Source organism: Triturus cristatus, chromosome 8, assembly GCF_964204655.1.
Source record: "Triturus cristatus chromosome 8, aTriCri1.1, whole genome shotgun sequence".
NCBI classification, from domain to species: Eukaryota; Metazoa; Chordata; class Amphibia; order Caudata; family Salamandridae; genus Triturus; species Triturus cristatus.
The window spans coordinates 759,833,564-759,851,010 of NC_140591.1; the positions used below are offsets into that span (position 1 = coordinate 759,833,564).

The 17,447-nt window shown below is 43.6% G+C and overlaps 1 protein-coding gene across 5 annotated transcripts in view; it reads right to left on the reverse strand.

Moving 5' to 3' along the window:
• Positions 1-17,447, reverse strand: part of SHROOM2 (shroom family member 2) — a 463,222-nt gene that overhangs the window by 194,490 nt on the left and 251,285 nt on the right. For all 5 annotated transcript variants that reach the window (XM_085622195.1, XM_085622198.1, XM_085622197.1 and 2 more), the window contains one exon: positions 11,518-14,170. In XM_085622195.1, the coding sequence (XP_085478321.1) occupies positions 11,518-14,170 (2,653 nt within the window). The remainder of the gene's footprint in view (positions 1-11,517; positions 14,171-17,447) is intronic.

Sequence of the window (17,447 nt, forward strand, 5' to 3'; positions counted from 1 at the left end):
TAGCAGTGTTACCACTGCCCTTCCAGTCTACAATGGCAGGCTGGGAGCCATTTTGTACCTTGTCCCACAAAGGGTGACACAATCAGTACTGAAGTCCTGGAGTCCTGGATGGATACTCTGCCTTACATGCCTTGGGTACCATATACTAGGTACTTCTAAGTAAGTCAGTCTCTGCTAAGTGGGGGTAGCCAATATGGCATATGTTTTGTAAGGGGTTAAAACACTGGCACTGATCCTTAGATAGCAGGCCTCAGTGCACTCTCAGAGTCAAACAACCAGCAGCATCAGTCTAAAAATGTGTGGGAAAACATGCAAAAAGAGGACTTTTCTTAGATTGGAGTTTTTTTGCAGTTCTTCTTTTCTATCTCTTGGTATGTTATGTTATATAAATTTGTAGCGCGCACAGCTACTCCGAAGAGTGTCCCGGCGCGAGGCCTAGAAAGATCAAGAAACAGAGTTTAAAACAAAAAGGTTTTTAACTTTTTCTTAAAGATCCGGGAATCTTGAATGCTACGTAGAGCCAACGGCAAGGCGTTCCATGCCAGAGCAGCTTTCCAGGCAAGGGAACACCCGCCAAGCCTTTGGCGGGTGAACTGAGGAGTCTGAGCCAGTAGTTGAGAAGAGGAGTGCAGATGTCTCACCGGGACATAAAAGGCAAACCTCTTTTGTAAGCACCTGGGCCCCAGGCCATACAGGGCACTGTGGGCCATCGTCAAGATTTAGAATTTTATCCGCACCTCTATAGCCAGTGCAAAACACGCAGATGGAAACGCACACTGTTCCTGCTGGGGGGATCCAGCAAGAGCCGGGCCGCGGAGTTTTGCACTACCTGGAGTTTGTTCAGAAGATAGCCCAGGGTCCCAATGTACAACGCATTTGCGTAGTCTAAGCGGGAAAGAATCAAAGCCCGAACAACAGTTTCCTTCGCAACTTTTGGGAGAAGAGAGAGAAACTTCCTCAAAGTTTTTAAAATGCCAAAACAGGTCCCCGCCAGCTTCTTAACCTGGGTTGAAAAGGTTAGATTCTCCTCAAACCAGACACCTAGATTCTTTGCGGCGTTTCCCAACAAGCTTGGCAGGGGAAACCCTGGAGGCCACAGCATCTCCCAAACATTGGTAGGAAATTTACCATATAGAAGGATCTCAGATTTCTCCTCATTACTCTTAAGCTGGGCCTGAGCCAGCCGGTGAAAGACGGAGAATAGCCATTGTTGGGCAGAGGAGACCACGACATGGTCCCCACCCCATGTAAACAAGCGCTGAGTGTCATCAGCATAGGCAATCGCTCTAGCCCCCAGCTCCTCCGCTAAATATATCAGCGGAGTAACATAGATGTTAAAGAGAAGGGGGCTAAGGGACGAGCCCTGCGGTACACCTGTGGCCACTGGCTGGGATGCAGAGGCTCAAGCCAAACCTGTTGCGACCGGTCAGCCAGGAAGAACGTGAGACAACCTAAAGCGGAGCCGGAGATGCCAATCTCTGGGAGGCAAGCCAGAAGCAGGGAGTGAGGCACTGTATCGAATGCCGCAGAGAGGTCCAGCATAACCAAAGCCGCCCTCCCGCCGGCATCCAAGCACTCCCGAATCGCCTCAGAAACCTCTACCAGCGCAGACTCCATGCTGTAAGAGGCTCGAAAACCTGATTGCGCAGGGTGCAACAAACCAGTGCCTTCAACATAATCCGTAAGTTGACTAGTGACCACCTTCTCACATACTTTAGCCAAACTAGGCAAGAGCGAGATTGAGCGGTAGCTGCCAGGAGACGAGGGATCCAGTGAAGGCTTCTTTAAAAGGGGAACTCAAGTACTCAAGGAGCACAAGAGATGGAAAAGAACTACAAAAACACCAATCTAAGGAAAATACTATGTAGATCTTGTTCGCTAGAGTGAGAATTAATTGTATACATAAGTGGACAACCTATAAGATGGATCCAATGTACAAAAAAAGATGTGGGACGTCAACTTTTTGTAGAAAAAAAATATGTGGAAAGAGTGTACAATGTTTGTAATGATTGTATACATTTTGTAATGGTTGAAGATTCATTATACTATAGAATGTGGTGGAAATAGACATGAATTTGTAATAAGAGAAAATAAAATATGAACAAACTAGGTTTGCAACAATTTGGAGCAGTAGTCTTTATACAATTTCCAGTTGCGATAATTCAATAGTAAATAATATTCTATTGTTGATGGAATAATAGATACAATTTAGCCCTTGTGGGCCATTTTCTTATTGTTTGCTTGAAGAACCCAATCAAGTCAGAAGTGACAGCTGTCTGTGCAAGGATGCTGCGAGAACTAATGGTGGACTATCCTGGAGATGGAAGTCTGATATGTGAATTAGCGAGAATTTAAGCAAAGATGGTGCGAATTGTTTTGGTTTCACATTTTACAAACCAGCCACTAAATAAGTATCTATATGACTTTCCTTATGTTAAGACTTTGTTTGTACCCCTGTACATTTTCTATGCAGTTTTTAGTGCAAACATTGAGCAATTTCATGAGCACCAGTTCCATTTACACAAAGTCACATTTACTGTTGATAGTCATGGGGAGATTAAATCATATGCCCAGAATTACAGGATGTTGAGCCAACTCCGAGACTTGAACCTGGTTCGTCAGGCATCTCTTGAGGTAGGTAACATGGAGGTAGGGACGAAGAAGCCACATGAAAGTTTGTCTCGTTATAGGCTTGAGGTTCCAACAGGGCCTCAAACTGAACCAGAGCCGGGCATCAGGCTCGAACTTTCAGTGGCTCTTCCAACTCTACTTGCCAGGTATGATGGAATCATAGCACAGTAGCATGTCCAGTACTGCGGGGAGCAGCGCAGGGAGTTGGAACCTAGTCCACGAACAAAGCAATAAAAGGAGGTATGACGCAGCAGGGATTTAAATACAGAGATGGCTTAATGCAGGGCGTTTGGACAGTGATAGGCTAGAGCAGTACAGGGCGTCCGGCAGAGATGGGAGCAATATGGTAACTTATGGAGAAATACATGAAATGTGTCTTTGCAATGAGTCTTGGAACTAATTTTGAGTTGTACAAAGCATTGCCGTGCGCACTAATAAATTGGCAGGGCGCAGTCATGCAGCAGGTAGAGATTCTGGAACACTACAGGCAATGTGACATGCCAGCTCCATCAAAAGAAAATTGTTGCTTCTTATTGTTTACAGAGAGAAAAAAATGAATCAGCTGTCAAAGAGTATTTAAAGCACTAGCCGTCGTCCATCATGAAGTGATGTAAATACTTCTATGTATCTATAGTTTGGAAACTGAAAGGAAATGACGTCACATGACTGACATCTACTATAGCTTCATCGCCGAATTGAGACGGCCATCTTAACGTTGTATAACAGTAAATTTACCTAACAGTAATTCTTCCACTGGTTGCAATTTAATTAAAAGCACTCCTTAATTTGTATCAAAATTACATGAATTTGGGTACGTGACCACAAATTAACTATTGCTGTCTGCATATAAAATTACAATGTTTGGCCTGTTCTGACCACCACTTTCCTCTCTTTCAATGACTGGCTTAATTGAAAACAGAGCAGGCAATAATAGTCCACGCTCCAAGCACCGCTGAGTGACACATGACCGGCATGGATCGCTACACGTAATGTGATCAACCAAAAAAAAAACGCCGGCCTCTGCAACAAAACGGAACACTAGAATGGGTGCCTGCTTCGGCCCCGGGGGGACTGGTGAGTGCACGTTGCCTGAGGGGGCTGGCGAGTGCAGTTGCGACAGCGGATGAACACAGTACTTGGGCCTCAGGACACTGATAAGAGCAAGCACATGAGGAAAAACAGGAAATAGTATGCCACAGCCAATAGAATGTGAGGAAAAGTAAGTGGCAAGCAAAGAAACCAATGAAAAGCAAGAAGGCATAAAGTAAGCCCCTTTTAAGATATATATTAACAATACATTTTACAAGCACAGTGCAAGCGCTTTGCAGGCGAAATCAAAAAAAGCTCTAAAGTGAATAAGTGATGCTAATGAATAAGAAAACAAAATGAACTACAGACCAGAGCAGCATTAAATTAAAACATTGCACCCTCTGAAAAACTGTTGGAAATGTAAGGGTGAAGCTCAGCACTCCATAGAAGAGTTCCTTTCAACATTACATAATTCCACCTATAAATCCTTTTACCCATCCATCAATCCTTTTACATCTGTCTAGCCTTCATCCTTACTTTCTTGTGCCAATTTATCATTTAATTTGGGAAACAGCATCTACAATGCGGCCGTTACCATGCATCCTTAACAATGCATATGTCTTTTACAACACATATATCTTTACCATTCATACCTTTGCAACAAAAATGTAAGTACTATGAAGGTAAGATTAAAACATATATATTAAGAAAAGGGCATTTTTACGGTTTAGGGTGGGTAAGGGTATTTGGGTGGCAAGGGTATTTTGAGGGTTTAGGGTGGGTATGGGTATTTGGGTGGCAAGAGTATTTTTAGGTTTTAGCGTGGGTAGTGGTATTTGGGTTGCAAGGGTATTTTTATGGTTTAGTATGGGTAGGGGTATTTTGGTGGCAAGGGTATTTTTTAGGGTTTAGGGTGGGTAGGGGTATTTGGATGGCAAGGGTATTTTTAGGGTGAATAGAGTTTAGTAGTTAGGGGTTGGTAAGGTACAAAAAAATATATATATATACACACACACACACATACACTGACAAAGCAAAGGTTACAGGGATGTTATAGTTAGGTTCAGATTTCACTCTACTATAACTTACGCCCCTGCAATGCACTGCTCATCATCTCACATATTACATCACTCATGACATGGTCAGTCACATCACTGATGACATCACTGATGAAATCTCAGATGACATCATCCCGTGAGTGTAAGTGTTTCGGAAACGTTTCTGAGACTTAAAGATATATATTAAGTTATAGCATAAGGTAAATTACTATTCTTTCTGGCTGGATATAAGACTTATCATACGCCAGCAACCTGGTCAATATATGGGAGACATAAGGGGGGAATTTGTGTTTATACTTCTAATCTGTTGGGGGTACAAAAAAATCGAGATGATAAAAATCGGCAATGTTTTACTAAATTGTATCCATTCTTCTGGAGTCAAATGTAGCTGTGCTTGTAATACATTTCTATAATAATGCAGAAAAGGGACAATTGGGTGACATTGGCGATGATCTGGGTAAAGTAGGGGTACCCAAAGGTACCGATATGATTACCATCTGGGACAGTGATTTTAATGTTAGTATATGTCCACAAGCTGGGTGTGGTGTTTGTGGCTCAGAAACAGAAGAGGATGATCATTTGACTCATTTTGCACACTTGGAAAGGGGGTAGAAGTTTAACGAAATTATGTTCTCACATGATCTGGGTTTTGCTAATATGTTGTGTACCCCAAGAGTGGATTTTGATTATACATTTATAGGTAGAGGATTTCAATCTAAAATAGATTTAATAATTGTTCCAAATCGTTGTGCCACTTGGATTGAAAATTTTAAAACCCACTCTAATGTTATGAGCGATCACCTGCCTTAATATAGTCCTGCCAAAAGCGGGCGACCAGCTAATAAACAGCAGACTGGTCAGACTTTGGCCCGCCAAAATGGATATTCGCTGGGCCAGTAAAGATCCTGAGGAGCTGAATGAGCATATTATTACCAAAGCTTATGATCAAATCTTGGTGTGCTTACAGGAAAGTACTGCTTACAATAATATTTTGAGCGCATTTTGCCAAATCACACTAATAATACAAAACTTGCTTAGACTTCAAAATAAGGGATCTCGCGACTTGAAAAATGGATGGTTTGATTCAAACTGTACAAAAACATACACCCGTTTGAAAGACGCACTCCACAGGATTGAGAGAGATCAAGGGGAAATTGGAGAATGCAGGAAGGCTTATAATTTGGCTAGAAAAAAATCGCAAGAAATAGTTAAAAGATCAAGCATGGGCCACTCTTTATAAAGCATCCCTGAGCAAGGACTGCTCCTCATTCTGGCAGGCAGTAAATGCCGTTTTTTTACTAATAATGATGGTGCGACAATAGCGGTCGCAACGGATGAAAAACGTGGATAGATTTCTTCTCAAATGTTTATAGTGCTAAGAGGAATGTAGAAAATACCATAGATTCCGTAAATCATCAACGGGGAGATTCTGTTAGTTTCTCGCCGATTGAGCTGCAAATTACACATGATGAAGTAATAGGGGCAATAAATGCTAGTAAAGGCGGAGAGGCACCAGGACCCGACGGTTTGCCCATTGACCTATTTAAATCAATTCCTTTATTATGGTCACCATTGTTAATTCGGGTTTTAGAAGACTGTTGAGCGAAGGGATTTATTAAGTCCTAGTCAGAGTCAGTGATAATACCGATTTTTTAAAAAGGGGAACGGGAAAACTCGACCTGCTATTGCCCAATATCCCTCTTAGACTCCCTGATGAAGGTAATAGGAAGGGTTGTCCTGAATAGATTGCAAACTTGGGCAGAAGACAATATTTTAAGTGAGGTTCAATATGGTTTTAGACAGGGGTTAGGAACAAATGGGCAGGTTTTAAATCTCAGTATTTTAATTGGAAAATATACTGAGGCAAAGGCAGGGAAGTTTTATGTGGCATTTGTAGACCTTACGGCCGCATTTGATTGTGTTATACATAACAAATTGTGGAATATCCTGACGGATCTAAAGATTGATCCGGTACTGGTGCAGTTCCTAAAACAATTATATTCTGGGGCTACTGCTAAAGTGAGGTATGGATTAAAAGGGGAATGTACTGGGCCGTTCCGCGTGGAGATGGGTGTGAGACAAGGATGTGTCCTGGCCCCGTTCCTTTTCACTTTATATACCAACTTGAAGAAAGGGCGAGAGATCCACCATATATCAACAAAAAGCCTATTGTCTCCCTCTTCTACGCGGACGACGCAGTACTTATGGCCTGAACGCAGCTAGGTCTACAGAAAGCCCTTGCTTCATACACTAGCTTCATGGACAGCCGTGGTCTAAAACTTAATGCGAAAAAAACTTTTGTAATGTCCTGTGGAAAGGGGAGAAATAAATGTAGTAGTATGCCATTAGGGGATAGCAGGGTAGACTACACTAATATGTTTACGTATTTGGGCGTCCTATTTGAGCATACCGGTTCTTGGGGACCGGCGGTTAAGAGCAGGAGTCTCCTTTTTATGAGGTCAATCGCGGCTGTAAATTTTGCAAAGAAAATGGGTAAAAGTCCCCCGGGGATACTTCTCAAAATGTATCAAGCCCAGTGTATAAGTAATGCGACGTTTGGGGCGGGAATGTGGGTTTTTTATGATGTATCTCAAATTCAACATGTGGAAAATACATTTTTAAGGTTTATTTTAGCAGTTCCATCCAGTTCCTCAGTTTTTAATTGTCATAGTGAGTTGGGGATTTCCTATATTTCTGACATTATTAAAGCACAACCATTATTACTGTGGCATTGAATTTGGACCTCCAGTTGTACAGGGCTAAATAGAGAAATAATTAAGGACTCTATGAATTTGGACCATGCAAGTAAGATCGCTTGGTTGAACTATGTTAAAAAATTTCTGACGGATCTTGGCCGATTAGATTTTTACACTTTTCCAGAGAAAATGAGTTCTATCTGTAGGAAGGAGTTCAAAATAACATGCATGGCACATTTCGAGTCTCTCAGAGCTGCCCTGGAAATGAATAATTGTACGGTGGCCCAGCATCAACTGCCCTTGGTAACTTATCACATTCAACCATACTTGTTATGGTGTATAGGGGGGTATGATAGATATGTCCTAACAAGGTTTGGGTTTGGTAGCTTCCATCGTCTGGTTAGTTATCCAGTGCTTAATGATTGGTTTAGAGAACTTTGTTACTGCCCATGTGACAATATGTCACCACAATCAACAATTCATGTGATTTTATTTTGTAAATTTTATACAAGGGAAAGAGCAAGATGGATCTTGCCATTGTTAGAGCAGGGGGGATGGAGGCAATGTCGACCAGCCTTTTTATATTTACAACTACTGGAAAATGCTATATGTGTGAGTGTTATGACTGGTTGCCTGAAGAATATATTGCGAGTAAGGAAAAGTATAATTGGTTAAAACTCACTTTGAAAAAGTAGATTACACTGTATTAATTTAAGTGAGTTATTCCGTCTTCAGTTAAATGTAATCAACATAAATTCATATGTATGGATTATGAATTTATTTGAAACTGCATAGTGTATTTGATTATTATATGTATGAATTGTTTTAAAATTGTTGCTTTTATGATTTTAAATTACTAAAATCAAATAAAGTTTATTCTGATTCTGATACTATTCTTTCTGTACTAGTAATTAGTCATACTATTTCTAACATATCTCATCTGAGTGGCTCTAAGACTGAATCAGTGTGTGAGTGGTTATCTTAGTGGCAGTATGGGTGTGTGAGTGGTTGTATGGATGGGTTAGGTGGTATGTGAGTAGCTGTATGGGTGAGTGAATGACTGTGTGAGTGACTGTATTGGAGGGTGAGTGGGTGTGTGAGTGGATGTAGGGGTGTATAAGTAGGTGTATAAGTGTCTGTATGGCTGTATAACTGGGTGTGTGAGTGGCTGCATGAGTGACTGTATGGGTGAGTTTGGAGGTGTGTGAGTGGATGTGTGAGTGGCTCTATGGATGATTGATTGGTTGTGTGAGTAATGGTATGGACCTGTGAATGGGTATGTGAGAGGTTGTGCGGCAGTGGAAGAGGGTGTATTACAGCTTCAATGGGGATGTGAGTGGGTGACTGATTGGTTCTGTGGATGATGTCATGAGTGATGTCACTGACCAGGTCATGGGTGATGTAATATGTGACGTTATGAGCAGTGCATTGTAGGGGCCTGAGTTACAGTTAGCACAGGTAACTATAACTGCAGAATTTCAGTGGTTTTGTGAGCCTAACTACAATGATCCTGTAACCTTTGGTTTTCTAAGTGAATTTCTCTTTGTTTTTATTTTTTTATTTCTGACTGTAATCTTTTAGAGTCAGTGTGCGACTGAGTGCCTGAGTGTGGGTGTGTGAGCAAGTGCATGAGTGTCTCAATGTGTGTTAGTGGGTGTGTGAGAGTCTGAGTGGGCCTGGGAGTGGCAGCAAAGGTGTCTCACTGGGTGTGTGAGTGGGAGCATGAGTGTCTGAGTGGGTCTGTGAGTGGGTGTGAGAATGTCTGAATGGGTTTGCAAAGTGCATTCATGTGCGTGTGTGTGAGTCAGTCTGTGAGTGAGTGCGTGAGTGAGTGGGTGCATGAGTGTCTGAGTGGGTCTGTGAGTCTCTGAGTGGGACTGTGTGTGAGTGTCTGAGTGGGTCTGTGAGTGGGTGTGAGAATGTCTGAATGGGTTTGCAAAGTGCATTCATGTGCGTGTGTGTGAGTCAGTCTGTGAGTGAGTGCGTGAGTGAGTGGGTGCATGAGTGTCTGAGTGGGTCTGTGAGTCTCTGAGTGGGACTGTGTGTGAGTGTCTGAGTGGGTTTGCGAATGCCTTCATGAGTGTGTCACTGTGAGTGACTGCATGAGTATCTGAGTGGGTTTGTGAGTGGGTCTGTGGGTTTGGCATGAGTCTCTGAGGAGATCTGTGAGTGGGTGAGACAGAGTATGAGTGTAAGTGGGTGCATGGGTGTCTGACTGGGTCTGTGAATGGGTGTGAGGGTGAGGGTGTCTGAGTTGTTCTGTGAGTGGGTGCATAAGTGCCTGAGTGGGTTCTGCTCGTTCTCTACCTTTTTCTGCTCACTTCTGAACCTTATTGTGCCTCTTTCTTCTCATTTTTGCCCTTTATTTTGCCTCTTTCTGCTTGTTTTTGACCTTTATTTTGCCTCTTCTGCTCACGTCTGACCTGTATTTTGCCTCTTTCTGCTTATGTCAGACCTGTATTTTGTATCTCTTTCTCCTTGTTTCTGACCTTTATTTTGTCTATTTCTGATCTCTATTTTGCTTCTTTCTGCTCACTGCTGGCCTTTAGTTTGCCTCTTTCTGACCCTTATTGTGTCTCTTTCTGCTAGTTGCTTATCTCTATTTTGCCTTTCTGCTAATTTCTGACCATTATTTTGCTTCCTTCTGCTTGTTGCTGATTTCTATTTTGTCTCTTTCTGCTTCCTGTTGCCTGCTAGCTGAGTGTGGAGTGCCCAAGGTTCATCGCTCAGCCCCACCCTCTACAATGCATGCAAAGTATACTGGCCATCATTCGCACACACAACAACATTATCTCCTATTACAATGACACACAACTCATTCTCTCCCTTTCAGATAAGACCCCCAACACAACAAACAATTTCACTGCCTGCATGACAGAAGTGGTTAACTAGATGAAAGTCAATTGTCTTATGCTCAACACAGACAAGACAGAAATAGTGATCTTCGGCAAGAACATCACACCATGGGACTCCAAATGGTGGCTGGTCGAACTCTGACCCACACCCAGCACCCACGCTAGGAACCTCGGAATAATCATTGAAAGCAACCTGTACATGACCGCACAAGTCATCACTGCATCCTGCTTCCACACCCTGAAGATGCCGAGGAAATTCTCAAATGGCTTACAAGAAACACTAGAAAAATGACATTCGCATCTTAGTCACCATCAAGTTAGACTACGGGAACACCCTCAATGCCGGGATCACCAAGCAACTCACTAGATGACAAACAACCAACTAGAACTCGGCAACTAGACTCATCCTCAACCTCACAAACAGAAATCACATCACACCATACCACAGGAGGCCCCACTGGTTTTCAATGCACAAAAACGCTCATTCCAAATTACTCACACACAAATTCAAGGCACTACAAAACTTAGGCCCAACAACCTGAACAGTTACATCTCCTTCGTCCATGCACCCAGACACCTCCGCTCCGCAGGACATAATTGAGACACAATGATTATGTGCATGAAATCACAGAATGCCTGATCATGGTGGTAATTTGAAGCTTGTGTATTTTGGAAATCAACAAAAAGGTAGTAGTTTCAAAATATTTTCTCCAATAGCAATTTATTGTTTCCAATCTCCAGTATACATGGGTTTCCTGATTCTATTTTGTTTGCAGGAGCCATAGTATGACCTGACTAGAACTTTAAGTTAATGACATAGAACAGTCATAAAGACAGTTCGAATTCACAGTCAGAATTCGCGCCATAGTGTGTTACACTTTAGTGCATTTAGGTGTACAGCTACAGGTAGATGAGTGAGTTGATGCAGTTATTTATGGTAGCAGTATGCAGGTCTAATTTTCACAACACATCTTTAATTTACGAAACTACATTTCTGCACTTTTATGCTAAGCGCTCCACTGAGTGGCATATGCAAAGTATGTTGTAGCAAAAACAGTTTTCTCTGGGTTGTTTTGCAATCCAAATGTTACACAGCAAAATGTAGAGTTTTCACAAGACCAATTAACTTTAGACTGTATGGCTCCCTCAAAGACGTTTGGTGTCTCTTTTCCCTCTTAGGGACCACAGGAATTGCAAGGCTGTCTTAAATACAGTCATCAACCAGTATAAATCAAAAGAGAACCATACCTGTGCATAGAAATCTGTGGTTGGAGAAGATCTGGACCTCTCATGAATGTACAGTTGTTTCTCCACCTGTTCAAGACCTACATCAAGAATGTTGTCTGCTGAGTGATACCTGCCAGAGTTTCTTCTTTCCAAAGGTTTCCTCTGCTCTTTCCAAGATGCTTGATATTCGGCAAAAGTTCCCAATCGTTCAGGTTGCTCAGGATTTTTTGTCTTGTGAATAAGGTCTTGTTTATCACTGTATAATGTATTGTTTGAGCTCTCATGAGCGTCAAGCACACTTTCAAATCCAAGTGAGGCTGCACGAGCCCTTTTGTCATGCCATAACTTCTCACCTTCATGTAAAGAAGCTTTCCTAGGATGGATTTCAGACTGTTCCTCAAGCTCACTAATCAGAGTAGTTTTTTGTGGTTGTTTGTTGTGTGTAGGCTTGCTGGTCTCCTCAAAGAACTTCCACCTATCAGCAAAGGAGCCTAGTGCTTCCTGAGATGGATTTGAACGATCTCGACTGTGACGGGAGTGGTGAACTACTGAGACACCTACTTCATTCATTTTTTCTGGCTCTGAATAGGATTTCAGCTTTTTTTCTGCAGTGAAACGTTTCCTGCCTCCAATACGTGACACCTGCTGAGAACCAATTCCGGCTTGGTTTTGTCTCATTTGTGTAATCATATCTTCAGGAGGGAAAACTGATACAGAGAAGCTGTGGCTCTGCCCTCTAAACTCAGAAGACGCTGAAAAATGATCTGAAGGCAAAGGCTCCAAATCTCTTCTTTTGAAAGAAGTTGCCTGGAGGACTCTTGCCTGAGCCTCCTTTAAGTGATCCTTATAACTGCCTGTGAATGTTTTGTCAGAAGGTGCATCAACATTTTGGGGCAATTCTGGCTTCCAATTTTCAGGATACTCTTCTGATTCACTTGAACCCGTCAAGGCAGCTGTACTCTTGCTCTTCTGAAGGCGGGCACGCCGCATTTGGATTTCATTTCGCAGAGTTGTTGCAAAACGGTCATTCCTGCGTGTTTGCTTTATCAGCAAAGAGTCAATAATTGTGTCACCATCACCAACAGTTTCTGGGAGGCTGTCAGATCGAGTTTTGCTTTCCTGAGACAAAGAATGTAACATTGGAGTTTTCTGTGGTGTGATCTTACTTTCTTCAACACCCCAACTTAAGTCTGTGTGAGGAGCTCCATGATCAGCAGGAGAGATTGAGTTTGTTATTTCCTGCTGTGAATTGGGGTGGTCAGTATGACTTTCCTTCAACTTGCCCTCACTACTTTTCCTGTGATCCAACCTTTCAGCACAGCTGGGCAATTGAAAATGCTCTCCTGCAGCAGACATACCCGAGTATCCCTCTGCCCTGTTCAGGCTGTTCCTCCTGGGGGATTCGACAGAAGTATTTTCACGTTGCTGAGGTAGGGGGTATTTTGGTTTCTCTACAAATGAAAGGGTGTCAGTTTCATTGTGTAATACAGAGGTCTGGGCAGCATTTGTCCCAGTTTTCCAGCTTTCATTTTTTGATTGAGATGGTCCCTGAGGTGTTTGTTTTGTGGTCATGCCGTAATGGCGATTATATCCAGCATTTTCAGTCTTCTGTTCAGCAGTAATGTTAGCAGAGATGGAAGGGCTGGGTTTTCGAACTTGTGGATTGTAAAAGAAGTGATCAGTGGGCTGCTCTTTCACATTGGTGTACACGTTATTGTGCTGTAGTGGTTGATGTTTTGGTGAACCTGACAATCTAGCATTGTGGAAAAAAGTGCTTTCATCACTGTATTGGCGCTGGTGATGGTAACTGTAGGTAGGTTGTGCAACCCTGACATCAGTACTAGACAATGATGACTGCAGTCTGGTAGTGTTCGATATGTTATTGTTGTACTTATCACCAGGGGTGGCTGAACCATGGTCTGAGTTGACCTCATACCTATACGTGGAATTATTGTTTTTTCTCACATCTGTTGTCCCATGGTCATTTATTCTTCCAAGTCTTTGAGGATAATCAGCGGCTTCAGAGTTTAATTCAACCCTTGACCTATTTATATGTGTAAAGTGCTGTGTGCTGGTCCCTTCTGCATATGAGGAGCTATTACTCTTCTCGTGAACTTTTGTAACAGCAAAGCTGTCACTACGGACTGGAGGCGGTGGTGGTGGTGGGGAAGAGGGTGGCTTTTTCTTTTCAGGGACATACCAAACAGGTCCAAAGTTTGATCTCACAGAATTTGAAATCCTGGATTCAGAATGGTCATCGCCTCGGGGGCTCCTGCTGTTCTCATACTGAATGGGGGGAGGCATGTGCCCTAATCTGTCTTGGGTACCACTAACCTCAATCAAAATTTGTCCTTCCTTGCTGCCTGCATACTTTGGGGGATCCCACAAGTTTTCTTTGTACAGCATGGTCTCCGTCAAAGCAGCATCAGGTTTGCACAGCATAGGGTCAGGGGTGCTGGAACTTGTAGAGAAGGATCCATAGGCAGAGTCCCGCTTGCTTTGGTTGCCTAGATGATCAATACTGTTATTGGATTTAGCAGATGACAGTCTCCCATACTGGTAGCTTTGGGATGGGTGCTCTAAACTGTCCATACTCCCCTGAGAACTAAAATGGTCCGAGGTTCGTTGTAGGCTTGCTTGATCCCATGAGTTTGACAAGTCCTGATTGGAAGAGCTGTGGAAGAAAAAAGACACTGTTTTATGGCACAGCAATAAATAACACATACATTCCACGTACTGTTCAAGAACGACATCTACATGAAAAGACTTTTGTGCATTTTCTTTGAAGAGACAACAGGCCCATGACAATGACTCTGCAAGAGTGACTAAACTAAGACTTCTCCCCATAGGAACTAGGGATTTCTTTACGTTTCATTGTTTGGGTTGAAAGGAATAAGAGATGTAGTGCATACACATTTGTATTAAACACTAGAAAAGCTTCTAAAAGTGAATGCCCTCGAGGAAATATGATACAATACTCGGAGCATTGACCAACTGTTATTAAAAAACTGAAAAAATACTTTGTATGCCATTCTGACAACACTGTGGAAACGTTTTAAGATAAAAACAATGTGCATCTCTAGATTAACATAATTATGTAGCCAAATGATCGGGCTGTTTTATTTAGGGTTCCCACCATAGCAATAACAAAGGGCCATCAACAACAAACATCTTACTCCTAGGAACGGACATTAAAGGGTTGAGGGACTCCGTGCTGTAACCACACCTAAGTGGATATTATTATAAATTAAATGTTGGGTTTGGTATTTGTTAAATCCTCTTACCTCCCACTTATAGAGTATATTTGTGTGAGGCCTCTACCTCCCAGATGCATTTGGTTCAATTTGTTTGAATTCAAATTAAGAGCGGCAGCTCTGGTATGCATGGCTAGGAAGAGGACGATAATCATGTTGAGGATGATTCGAATTTTTTAGAGCACAAACTGATACAAGGGCAGATGCCCTGGTGCTTGAGAGATGGTGAGATGGCATTGTATCAGTTTGAAAGACAAGTCTTTAAACCCTTATGGAACTTAAGATCACTGGATTCTGTAAAAACAGAAATCGGCAGAGAATTCCAAAGTTTGAGCACCAAGTAAGGAAAAAGATCTGTCTACGGATTTAGCGCGACAGAGCCAGGTCGCCTGGAGCAGAAGAGTATCCTCTGATCAGAGAGTCCTTCTAGATGTGTAATGTGTAATTTTAGGTTGAATGAAAGCCGGACAGCGACAGCACCGGCTCAGACGGCGCGTTAGCGACGAGTGAAAGCCCTGCTGTGACGGTCTCCGGCTCCTGGCCATTGGCTTTCGCTTACATTTTTTCATCCTTTACTGAAGCTATGCCGTGCCTAGCGTTGGGAGTTTAGAGCTTGACAGCCGGGAGAGCCTCCGTAGGTCTCCACAGCCGCTACAGTCCAGGCTTGTGCGGCTCGTTTGTTCCGCTGCTGGTGCAGGGGCAGGCGGCGGAAGGCGACAGGCCTTTTTGTTTGCACCCTCGCACCTTGCGCCCTGTTCATACACTGTTGGACTCACAGGCTTCACATAGGGTGTAGTAAAAGGGAAAGGACGCGATAGGCACAGGTGTTACAGCCATAGTTGGCTGTGGAAGTGTGTGCCATGTGGATGCGGCTAGGCTAGTGCCGGGTGCAGCTTGCAGGGATGTACTCAGAAGGCCCCACTAGTGCCCATCACCAGTGCCAGCGACTTGGGACATTCACAGGCTTACAGTTTCTTTGAACCTACGTAACTTGTGTCAAGTAAGGAAGGCAGCAATCACCAGGAAATGGTTTGGAGATTCTGAGGAGACAGTGCGGAGGAGGAGAGTGTTTTACTGAAACAGACCGCCCGAGGACCTGCACTTGCACTTTTTGAATCAGGGGCCGGGCCAGGAGGACTTCATCTCCTAGCATCCTCTGTCACTGCAGACAGCTTGGCACCCGGAGGCGCATCAATTCAACAGCGCGGTCCTGGGCCAAGGGCGGGTCCGTCAGAGCCAGGAGGAGTCTGGGCTGGGCCTTTCTTGCAAAAGTTACCAGCGCCTTGGACATAGAAATAGCGAATGCAAAAAGGAGGCTGTCCCTGGGAGCTAGGGGGCTCTCAACGGACCATTTGCCCCCTCTTAGCTGAGCTGCAACACCTGCCACAGCTGGTGAGATTACTGTATGCAACCAACCCCCCCCCCACCATTTCCGTACCCACCCCTGGTCGCATTGCTGGGGGCCATCTAACGCCTGAGGCAGTTGTCCTTACTGCCAGAAGGAAAAGAGGCCCATCTAAAGCGGTTTAAACCCTTACAGCCAAAAAACAAAGAAAGAGCAACCCCATTCAGGAAAAAACAAGAACCCTGGCTTCCCCACATAACAAACCCGGCTCGACCTCCAGCTGGCAGGAGTTTGAAGTACACCTCAAAACAAACCTCATAGACACGATTGTCATTTGCCTAGACGTCATTGAACGAACTCTGGCTGAGTTAAAAGCAAAAGACCGGAGGACACAACATGTATTACAGGTTGGGGCGGGGACATTAGGTGTACCAGGACATGTTATTTTCAGTCAGGATGCTATAAGCAGTAATCTGCATCAGGGTCAAGCAAGGAAAAACTCTGTCACAGTAAACATTGTCCACATAGAGACCACTAGAGCTACAACGCAGCCGGCCGTAGCTCCTTCCTGGTTCAACAGACCCACCCCAGGCGGATCTCGCAGCTACTAATCTCAATTCATGCATACTCTCTGCAGTCCCAAACTCTAACTCTAACACCAATTCTAACGCTAACAAATTTAGTACACGCCTCCCTGTTACACTGCAGTGTGTTCCCCCAACCCTCAACCTACCACCCACGGCTTGTCCTTTTGTGATCACTATGGTAAATGTTTCACCACTCAGAGCCTCCCAAATTGAAACTACTACCCAATCGATGACGATTGCCAGACACTGGTTAACTAATGCTGCTAACATAGGCTTCTTAATTCAAAATCAACTGATAATGGCCAGGAGAATACCTTGGGTGGGTCACGGGTCAAAATTAATTAACAACGACTGCATTGTTTTTAATTTCGACAATCGGGCCTGGTGAGGTACCTACTATGCCAATTACTGTCAGCTGCCACCATACAATCCCACGTCTTTACATTCCCGCTGGGGTTTTTCTATAAACCATCACCTCAACTCAAAATCACGACTAACAATGTAGTACCCCTGGCAGCTAATAACCCAACCTGCACTCCCCAGTTATTTGAGCACAATCCACTGTTTGGAAACAGATATGCTGCACTTGAGGATTTGGACAGCTGCGATTGACTCTGCCCCCTCCTTAATCCACTATCCCCACTCAGCATTTCAGAGCCTGAGGCTGAGCGAACACAACTTGCAACAGGAGGACCCACCAGGATGGGTGGCTCGCCTACTACCATACAGGCCTTACAAGACCCACTACCGGCACCAACAACTGCT